The 11,023-nt window shown below is 39.1% G+C and overlaps 1 protein-coding gene across 4 annotated transcripts in view; it reads left to right on the forward strand.

Moving 5' to 3' along the window:
* The window catches only part of TBK1 (TANK binding kinase 1), a 47,135-nt gene extending 36,318 nt beyond the window's left edge, over positions 1 to 10,817 (forward strand). For 3 of the 4 annotated variants that reach the window (XM_075930974.1, XM_075930967.1, XM_075930979.1), the window contains 9 exons: positions 507 to 582; positions 1,877 to 2,001; positions 2,103 to 2,179; positions 2,520 to 2,559; positions 5,040 to 5,141; positions 5,231 to 5,327; positions 7,392 to 7,498; positions 8,018 to 8,089; positions 10,603 to 10,817. In XM_075930974.1, the coding sequence (XP_075787089.1) occupies positions 507 to 582; positions 1,877 to 2,001; positions 2,103 to 2,179; positions 2,520 to 2,559; positions 5,040 to 5,141; positions 5,231 to 5,327; positions 7,392 to 7,498; positions 8,018 to 8,089; positions 10,603 to 10,654 (748 nt within the window). In that variant the 3' untranslated portion in view covers positions 10,655 to 10,817. The remainder of the gene's footprint in view (positions 1 to 506; positions 583 to 1,876; positions 2,002 to 2,102; positions 2,180 to 2,519; positions 2,560 to 5,039; positions 5,142 to 5,230; positions 5,328 to 7,391; positions 7,499 to 8,017; positions 8,090 to 10,602) is intronic. The other variant, XM_075930983.1, reaches the window with a different exon arrangement.
* Positions 10,818 to 11,023: the final 206 nt, after the last annotated feature.

The following is an 11,023-nucleotide window of genomic DNA, read 5'->3' on the forward strand; positions in this document are numbered from 1 at the left end:
GATTTTCCAAGAGATGTGTCCATAGTTGTTGGAGAACTGGTGCTTGATGTGTTTGACTATTTTTGAGGTGCTTCAGAGGGGTAGCCGAGTTAGTCTGTACAAATTTATTTTTGAGGAATGCATTTCAAAAATAGATTGAGATGGATACATCTAACGTTTCAGCTGTCTATAGAATACAAGTAATGAGTGAAACGCAGGAATGCTAGGAATGCAAGTAGTTTACAATTTTTTTACAGTTCAGTGAAAATATGGAATGAAAGAATTAGTTCAGTCTGTTACTGAACAATTGTTTTTGTTAATTGCTTAGGAAAGCTTTCAAATCGATTGTTTCTAAAAGTTAAACGTGATTTTGGTGGATTTTTTTAAACTATCTCTTGTTAGGTTAGAGTTTGTACTAACTTCCTGTTTTCAGTTCTAGAAACAAATGATTCCCAAACATATTGTTTGTTAAATACAAAGGCCTGAACAGCAGTTATATTTCAATTAAATTAAATTTTTATGGACAGATACGAGAATCTGATGCAGATCAACATGGAAACAGAAATGGAGGAAATTTCAGAGATACACACTAAATTATTGCGTGTAAGTGTCTAATATTGTAATAAAAAGTTATCTAAACATGGAGTATACCCGCATAAAAGTCCAAAGGTGTAGTTTTGAAAGATGCAAAGAAAAACCTCGACATATTTTTAGAAGATTTCCTCTTCTACTGAGAGTTTTTTATCATGTGAAAATTGTAGTGTGGTTATTTTCCAAAGATAAATATAGTAGAACCCTTAAAATTAGCACATTCTGGTAGAAAGTGCAATGTACCAATGAAGTAGTCATCCCAGTTATCAAACACGCAGAAAAATGTTAGTACCAAGCTTTAAAAAAATCTAAATGCATGGAGGGGCAGAGGAAGCAGAGGTGCAGCGACTCTTACTGTATTTAAAAGGCAGAGCCACAGTGGTAAGGACCCGGTGCAAGCTGGCACTGAAGCAGTCCTGGCTTGCGACGAGTGCTGCACTGCATCTCTGCCTTTTAAGTGTAATAAGAGACAGGCGGCTCTTACTACATTTAAAAGGCAGAGATGCAACAGGGTTTGTTCCGGGGAGATATCCCCACTGTGGCTCTGCAGTTTAAATGTAGTAGGAGCCTGGCTCCCCCGCCATCAACTAATTGAGTAGTTGATGGAAATTCCATTGACTACTCGATTAGCTGATTATTCACAATTTAACATCTGTAGTATATGTCATGGAAAGTTTTTTAAGTAGGTCTTATGGTTATAAAGTTATTTTGTATGGCATTGTGTGCAAGTCAGTCTGAGTTCACTCTGGAATGCACCTCAACAAAATAAAGGTCATTAATAAGAATTCAGTTAATAGGATTTTTTTGTATTCAAGCCAAAACAATAAGCAGCTTGGTATCTTACTGTGACTAAACACAACAAAATGCATTGGGAGATCTAGAGGAGACTTGGAAGATCTAGAGGCTTCATGGAGAAAGAGTTTATGTACTGAAGTAGAGAGGAAATTCCAGGATTGGGCAGCATTGGAGAAAAAAAATGAGAGGTGAAAGAGAGAGATGAAGAAAAGGTATTTTTTAACTTTGAGAGAGTAAGTGTTAATTAGCAGAAATATTAACTCCAAAAAAGATATTTTTCCTAATAATGCCGTGTTTTGTATGTTCTTAAAGTGAACATTTGACCTGCTAAATGCTTCATAAGTTGTCTGGGCATATTTCTGTGCTTGGAGACAGTCAAGTGAGGACTAGGTAGTGGTGGTATTATTATTTATTATAATTGTAATAAAGTGTTAATGCAATGAATCCCATACCAAGTACAAGATCACTTGTGATTTTTGGCAATGATGTTGGTGAAACTATTTTTCTTAAGCAGCTTTCTAGCTCTCGGGGAACAATAGAGACCAGTCTTCAGGACATGGAAGATAAACTGTCTCCTGGTGGGTTACTGAGTGATACCTGGGCAAATCAAGAAGGCACACATCCCAGAGACAGAAAGTAAGTGACAACTTCACATTCATTGATTGAACATATTCTGGTTTCTGGGCTGACCTACGTTCATTAACATTAACCTTTTGTTTCCACCTACCACCTTCTAGCCCAGAAAAACTACAAGTATTGCTGAGTTCTATCACAGATATTTATTATCAGTTCAAGAAAGACAAAGCAGAACGTAGTAAGTAAATCTTATATATAGTATACATTAAAATAATTAAAAATATAAAGGACAAGTCAGCCTTAAATCTGTTCAGCTAGTTTTAGTTGTAAGGGAGAGAGATGGCTAACAACAGTGAATATGTCTTCAGTGTTGTGTAGGACAACATTCAGGAAAAGAATCAGAGGGAATAAGTGAGCAACAACTTTGGTTTTAGAAATTTAAACCTCTGCATTGAAAAAGTAAATGCCCACACTTTCTACCTAACACATACTCAGACAGGAAAAAAAAATCTGTAGTATGGATAATGCCTAATTTAAAAAATTAAATCTGTAATCTCTCTGATTTTCTTTGATACTAGGACTTCCTTATAATGAGGAACAAATCCACAAGTTTGACAAGTAAGTGTTAAAATTACATTTAAAATCTTTGGCAATTATTTTTTCTGATGATTCATCAACAGACAGAAACTTTCTTTCTCTCCGTCAAGCACTATGAAGAGAGATTTTATACATATTTATTAATAATTATCTGCTTCCCAGTATACCTTGAAATGTGGATGTTAACTATTTGGTCTTTGTCTGAGGGCATAGTGTATCTGAGTGCATGTGTATGTAAAATACCTTGTATACTGTAGACACTTTAAATTCCTGACTCCTATCCAATTTTCTACTTTTAAGGAATGTCTACAGTAGATGTCTTTCCCTAAAGTGTTGTGCTTTTGGTATTACCAGTGCAGCTCCTCTGATGGTATTAATGGTAGAATACTAATGCGTATAGGCCATTAGTGTTCCAACCAAGGAATGAAGTATTGCTTTCTGTTCTGTGACTGCAATGATTTCAGTGTTGGTGGTCTGAGAACTCATCTCCTAAATCTTGGGTCATTCTTAATTAGGGATGTAAGGCTATGGCTACACAGCAACATTATTTCAAAATAACTAGCGTTATTTCCAAATAACATAGTCCGCATCTACACAGCGGCAGTTATTTCGACATAATGTTGAAATATTGTCAAGCTGGAGGACTTCTTACTCCAACTCCTGTAACCCTTATTTTATGAGGAGTAAGGGAAGACGGAGGAAGAGTGCTTTATTTCGAAATAAGTGCTGTGTAGACAGCACCAAAACTCGAAATAAAACTATTTCAAAGTAAGCTACGCAATTGACATAGCTCAATTTGCGTAACTTATTTCAAATTAAGCCCTAAGAGAGTACTTGAGTTAACTACTCGCATTTCCCTTCCCCCTCTTGCTGCCTCTATATCAGAGGCAGCAAGGGGGAGAAGCAGGAGCTGGTTCTGAAGGGGAGTCAGCTTAAAAGCCAGTTCCCTTCAGCACTGTCTCTGTCCCCCCTCCAAACCCCTGCCGATGCCTCTATCAGAGGCAGCAGCATGCAGTGGGCAGGGAAGACTGCTCTGGCAACAGCTCCTGTCTGTGGGGAGTCCCAGAGGGAAGTTGGGATCCCACACGGACTGGGGCTGCTACCGGCTGTGCAGGCAACCCTGCTCAGTCCCAGCTTGTGCCAGGTCAGGGACCAAACCCCACTGCAGCTCTGCAGTTTAAAATGCAGTAGGAGCCAGGGGGACAAGCTGCCTCGCTCCCACTGCCTTTTAAATTTCAGAGCTGCAAGTGGAGTTTGGTCCTGGTGCAAGCCAGAACTGAGTTAGCTGCCTTCCCCCATCGAGTAATCAAGTAGTCGATAAAAATTCTATCGACTACTCAATTACTAAAATAACCTAATTTTAGCATCCCTAGTCTTAATATAGAATTTTATCACTTGATAGGCAAGTGGGCAGTGTTCATTTCAGCTGCTTCCTGGGATTCATTATTGTTTGATGACAGTTGTGTGAATGAAAAAACAGGTACTTTGTCCATATATAAGCCATAAAGGTGATTACTAACTAACTATCAGTCAAGATTTTATTCTAGAAAACCCTACATGGAATTACAGTCTTTCAGAATTTCACATCCCGTGATTCTACTTACAAGTTCACACACACAAAGATGTTTATAGGCTTGCGGTGTGCTAACACCACTGCCTATGCAGCTGACCAATATTGTCTGAATGTCCTTCTTCTTCTCCCATCTGTATCCACCTCTTGTCTTATGCTTAGGCTGCAAGCTTATTGGGGTTTGGGTCTGTGTTTTTCTTTTGTTAGTGCAGTGTTTCTTAAACTGTGTTCCACGGTACACTGGTTTGCTGCGAGGCAGTCAGAGGTGTGCCGCGGAGAACAACAGAATTCAAAATGGCTGCTCTTAAAGGGGTAGACGACCTTTTTTCCCCCCTTAATAATTTTCCCCAACCCTTTTTTTTTCTCAAAAACTTTCCCCACAACCTTTCCTCCCCCCCCCCCCCCCCAACAAAAATCCTTGGTGTTCCTCATAAAAAAATATTACTGTTTGGTGTTCCTCGGTCTTAAAAAGTTTAAGAAACACTGATGCAGAGCCTAGCATAGTGGAGTCCATGTTCCTGACTGATGCTTCTAGATACTGTGGTAATTCAAATAATTATTATAAGAATTGTTTTTCTCCTTTCTAGCCATCATTTCCTTTCCTTAAATATAACCAAGATTTTAAATTTCAAATGCAAAAAAGTAGTGTGAGTGCATAGTTCATAAAAATAGTTAAAACTAGCCAAATATTTGCCTCAAATGGGACCTTTGAAATTGTAACATCTTGAAAAATATTTTTTAAATATAATCTGGCAGTTCATCCAGTGTAAACACATTATGGTAACAAATGGAATAAGTTGGATAAAGGTTTTATAGACATTTTAAATCTTCATATATACCTCCTGGGACTCAGAGCTTTAAGCAAATCACTTGGGGAATGAAGTATTGCAAGTGATACCACAACATTCTGTTGATTCTTTCTGTATTGCAGGCAGAAGCTGAATTTACATGCCACAAAAGCCATATCTCTGTTCAAAGATGAATGTCTCGGCAAGTATGAGACATTTTTGTACAAGGCAGAGGACTGGATGAGGCAAGAGATTGATTCATTAGAGTTGAGCATTGTGACAGAACCATGATTTTGTCAACTGCCTATTTATTTACTTACTTACTTAATTCCAGAAAGATGCTACATTTAAGGAAACAGTTGCTGACGGTCACCAGCCAGTGTTTTGATATTGAAGAAGAGGTATCCAAATATCAGGACTATATAAATGAGGTATGCTGGTTCTAAATTATATGCAGTTTTTAGAATGAATGAGCAAAGGATTTTATTCCATTTTTCTTGTCATCATCAACAGAATAGTGTACCAAGTTCCACTTACACCTGTGCAAATCTATTGAAAGGAATAAGGCTGCATACATGTAATAATTTGGCTTGTAGAAACTAAAGTTGGTGATATGTGAGCTGGATAGAACTCTACCTGCCTCAGAGTCCAGACTAGGATGTAAAAGAGTAGTCGATTAGTTGACTACCCAATAAGCCTAGGCTACTCATATTCTTCTCCCCCCTCTCCCCCTGCTGCCTCTATATCTTAAAAGCCAGTTCCCCACAGCACCGTTCCTACGGTGCCATTTGCAGCAGCATGCGGGAGGGGGAGGGAACAGAGGCAATAGAGTGGTGGGGTCAGGGGAGGCTGCTCTGGCAGTAGCCCCTGTCCACGGGGGGGTCCCAATGCCCCACTGGGACCCCCACGGACAGGGGTTGTTGCCAGCTGGGCAGGCAGCCTGGCTCAGTCCTGGCTTGTGCTGGGTCCAAACCTCGCTGTGGCTCTGCAATTTAAAAGGCAGTAGGAGTTGGGTAGCCTGCACCCCGACTCCTACTGCATTATAGATTGCAGAGCTGCAGCGGGGTTTGGTCCTGGAATGACATGAGCAGGGACTGAGCCGGGGAGTTGGGTGAGCAGGGAGCCTGCCTCAGTCCCTGCTTGCGCTGACTCCAGTACCAAACCCCACTGCAGTTCTGTAATTTAAAACGTAATAGGAGCCAGGGGGCAGGCTGCCTGGCTCCTACTGCCTTTTAAATTGCAGAGCCATAGTGGGGTTTGGTCCTGGGGCAAGCCGGGACTGGGCCAGCTGCCTATCAACTAATCAAGTAGTTGATAGAATTTTTATTGACTACTCAATTAGTAAAATAACCTTTTTTAACATCACTAGAGCAGACTGAGTTTACAGGATCAGCCATTTAAAAAAACAACTGAGCAATTTTAGATATTTTCAGTGATTCCATATCAGTATTTTCTATGTGGCTTCCAATCACCATAATATCTGAGCTTGAACATTAATGAGTTTATCTTCATAATATTCTCCTGAAGTAGAGGAGTAATATTCCCATTTTGTAGATAGGGAATTGAGATGCAGAGACTCGCTTAAAATCTCTCAGTCTATGTCAGAGTTAAACTAGGATTTCTTGTGTCCCAGTTTAGTTTCTGAACAACAAGACACTGAAATCCTGTAATGCCATTTTTACAGTCATTTTCCAGTGTAAAACCACATTTTAGGAACAATATAATATTGGAAGAAACTATTAAAATCTCTGCCATGAGGCAGAAATTATGGAATTTTTTAGGAGTCAGACACTTGCTATTTGGAGTGCAAATCTATTCAGGGCCCCCAGAATTGGTTCAAAATCAGAGTACTGGGGAAAAATCGGAGGCATGAAAGTGTATATCTTGCTTTTTTTTTTTTTTTTGCAGAATCTGACCATTAATTAAAGATGTATCTGACTTTAAGACAGTGAGACATGATATGCATTAGTCTTCATTATTCAGTGTCCCCAAATACAGAAAGAAATCTGAAAACAAACATATTTTAATACAACAAAATGACTCTTTAAAAAAAAAAAAGGAAGCACAAGTGTAAAAAAGGGGGGAAATCCAGCTGATCTTCCTGAGCAAAAGTCTGAGAGGAGCAATGTCACTACTCTATTTATTAACAGTATTAGTTATGATAGTGCCTAGAGGCCCCAGTAATGCATCAGACCCCTTTTATGCTAGGCACTATACAAACAGATAACAGGGAGATAGTCTCTAGTCCACAAAGTTTACAAAGTGTAAGATAAGAGAATGCAACAGAAAGAGAGGAGAGAGTGCAATGAATCAATACTACTCAACATGATAGGCAGCACCCCAGCTGCCTAACTGTAGGTATCACGGCAGAGAAATGTTTCTAAGAGAGATTTGAAGATGGGCATGGAAATGCACATGGCAGGTTGTTAGTCCGATCTTGTTACTTACTTAGATTGCCTTATTTATTCATTCATTCATTTATTTATTTATTGCAGTTACAAGAAACCCTGCAACAGAAAACATTTGCAGCTTCCACTGGGATCAAACATACAGTGAATCCAGTCTATCCAAGTTCAAACACTTTAGTGGAAATGACTCTTGGGTAAGAATTAGGTGGATAATTGTAATCCTTTCACATGCTTTTTCACTCCTCTATGGAGGAATTAGAGAAAATGTGTGTTTATATTGTTAACTGAACTTGACTATTCATTTTTAAAACAGTTAAGTGGCTACTGCATTTTTAAAACAGTTAAGGTGGGGCATTTTCTGTCTGTTACAAAAAACAAACTGATATTTCTGAATGCTAATGTATTTATGGACATGGAGGAAATCATACCATTCTTTGTTTCCATTTATCACTTTTGTCAGATTTTGCCAATCTAATATGCTCTTCTTTTATTTTGCACATGATTGCAATTACTGGAAACTTTATTGTGATGAGTCACTAATGCTTGGGTATCTTCAGAATATTTTTTCTTCCATTTTTTTAATGAGAGATACTGCTTCTTTTATAACATTTTGACACATTTATTTCATAATGAATGTAATATTAAAACTGGCATGCAATGCATAAAAGTGTTTATAATCACTAACAACCTCTTTCTTGCTTTTTGTTATGTAGCATGAAGAAACTGAAGGAGGAAATGGAAGGTGTTGTTAAAGAACTAGCTGAGAATAACCACATTTTAGAAAGGCAAATAGTAATTTTTACTTTTTGGTGGGGAGGTATTATAATTTGGTATGGAAGTTAATGGAGTCAGTGAACAAGGAAATGGAAAATGTTATCTCTTGGACAGCTGCAGTATAGATACCTGTTTCCAAATTGCTGCTCTGAGACATGCTTCAAGATGATTTAGCCACAGTTGTGTTTATTTTAAAACTATGCTATTTGTTAATGTTTCTGTGGAAGTCGATTTGTGTTGCAAGTAAAAGCAGCAAAAGAGCTGAAATGGAGAAATTGGAAAGGGTACAGAGAAGAGCGACAAGAATGATTAAAGGTTTAGAGAACATGACCTATGAAGCCAGGCTTCATGAACTGGGCTTGTTTAGTTTGGAAAAAAGAAGATTAAGGGGGGACATGATAGCGGCTTTCAAATATCTAAAAGGGTGTCACAAGGAGGAAGGAGAAAATTTGTTCCTCTTGGTTTCTGAGGACAGGACAAGGAGTAATGGGCTTAAAGTGCAGCAGGGGAGGTTTAGATTGGACATTAGGAAAAAATTCCTAACTGTCAGGGTGGTCAAATATTGGAATAAATTGCCAAGGGAGGTGGTGGAATCTCCCTCTCTGGAGATATTTAAGAACAGGTTAGATAGACATCTGTCAGGGATGGTGTAGACGGAGCTTGATCCTGCCTTGAGGGCAGGGGGCTGGACTCGATGACCTCTCGAGGTCCCTTCCAGTCCTATGATTCTATGATTCTATGACCCAAGACCACCTAATGGAAATAACTGCTATGAGTGATAAATGATGGATTTACATTAGGGATGGGCAATAATTTTTAAAGGGGTGCCACTTTTTTAAGTGGTGGTGGGTTGCCCCAGAAAGCCTTTAAATAGCAGGAATTGAAAGGGCTCATGCCTCCCCTGCAGCTCCCAGACATCACATTAGCAGGGGTGATGGAGTGGCTGGAGCAAACGAGCCCTTTCAGCTCCTGCTAATTAAAGGGCTCATTACTTCGGCCTCGCTGCTAGCATGTTGCCTGGGAGCCAGAGACAAGCAAGTCCTTTCAACTGCTTGTATTTAAAGGGCTCAGCCGTGGGGAAGGCGTGAGCCCTTTAAATAGAAGCATTTGAAAGGGCTCACACGACCTGGTTCCCAGGCAACATGCTAGAGGCACAGGAGCTGCGAGCCCTTTAAATAGAAACAGTTGAAAGGACTCGCAGCTCCTGTACCTCTAGCAGGGAGCAGGGGACAGGCAAGCCCTTTTTCAACTGCTTCTATTTATGGCAGCTGTGGGGAAGGCACAAGCCCTTTAAATAGAAGCAGTTGAAAGGGCTTGCGCATCCTGGCTTCCAGGCAACACATTAGGGGGCAAGACCAGGAACTGCTGTGTAGGCTGGATAAAAGAGCTACGGAGGCCAAATTGGGCCTGCTGACAGGCTCTTGCCCACCCCTGATTTACACAGTATTTCTTGCAGTGATCCACAAGCTGTCATCTAAACTTTTAAAATTTTCAGATATCACTTTTCTAAGTTTAATAATTATGCAAGGATACCAATCTGTATTAGTCCTTTTGCAGTTTTAGCATTAGTTGTAATGAAATAAGACTGTTAGTCTGATATTGTTTAGGGATGTTAAATTGTGGATAATCAGCTAATTGAGTAGTCGATTGAATTTCCATTGACTACTCGATTATTTGATTGTAGGGGTGCTTGCTACCTCTACTGTGGCTCCGCAGTTTAAATGTACTACATTTAAACAGCAGAGCTGCAGTGGAGTTAGCTCCCAGGGGTAGCATGATCTGGGACTAAACAGATGGTGCTAGGGGGGAATGCCTTTTAAACTGGCTTTCCCCAGCACCGGCTCCTGCTTCCCCCTCTTGCTGCCTCTGATATAGAGGCAGCAAAGTTGGGCGGGAATGCAAGTAGTTAACTTGACTACCCATTAAGCCTAGGCTTATTGGGTAGTTGACTATTCAACTACTCTTTTACATCCCTAATCTTGTTACTTAATTTATTTTTTTTATTGCAGTTACAAGAAACTTAGTCATACTTTTTATAATCATGCTAAAACAATATTTTCTTTAATGGCACTGAAAATGATTTTGTTCTGTCTATACTAGCAGTCAAATCATTTTCATTCAGTGGTTCAGAGAGATCCACTGCAGATGGCAGATTGTTAGTAATGGGTCCCCTTCTTATTGTATTTCTACAGAAGTGTTATGATCTGCCTAAGGCCACCTAATGAACTAGTGAGTCAGTGATAGTGCTGGGCTAAGAATTCACACTTGTTTATGGTTCTCAGTCCTGTCCTTAAATCATGCAGTGTCCTGTTGAGTATACATTGTTCACGTGTCTCCAGTAGTGCCATTAAAAAAAAAAATGTTCTTTTGGGGCATGGCAGGAGGAGGAAAGAACATAATGAAGTTATAGTTAAATGAACTCAGAATATACAATATTTTAATTTTATTCTAGAGCAGGGGTTAATTTATTGTGTATTAAAATCCATTTTAATCAACTAACAATAAAATGTTTCCTTGACTTTAGATTTGGTGCTCTGACTGTGGATGGTGGCCTACGAAATGTAGACTGTATCTAGTCAACAAAGGAGCCTGAAAGGACTGTTTGTGTTTCACAGAAAAAAATGCTGCAAGGGGCATTTAAATGCAGAAATGTTATTCTATACCCATTTTTTCTGCAACTCTAGTATTTAACAAAAGTATGTAAATATGTATATACTGTAAATATAACAGTTATACCAGTCTCTTTTGTTAATGTTAAAATAGAATTATTCTTAAGTTTTCTAAGTTGATTATACATTTTATCCCTTTAAGGAACTCTGGCAAAGGAGTATGGCAAGCATATTGCTAAATTGACATTCATTTCCCTCGAATGTCAGTTTTTAGGTCATGATTTACTTTTGTTTCTTGAAAGTGAACTTGTATCTTAAACTAGCCTGCATTCAGAA

This window comes from Pelodiscus sinensis, chromosome 1 (genome assembly GCF_049634645.1).
Source record: "Pelodiscus sinensis isolate JC-2024 chromosome 1, ASM4963464v1, whole genome shotgun sequence".
In the NCBI taxonomy this organism is placed as follows: Eukaryota; Metazoa; Chordata; order Testudines; family Trionychidae; genus Pelodiscus; species Pelodiscus sinensis.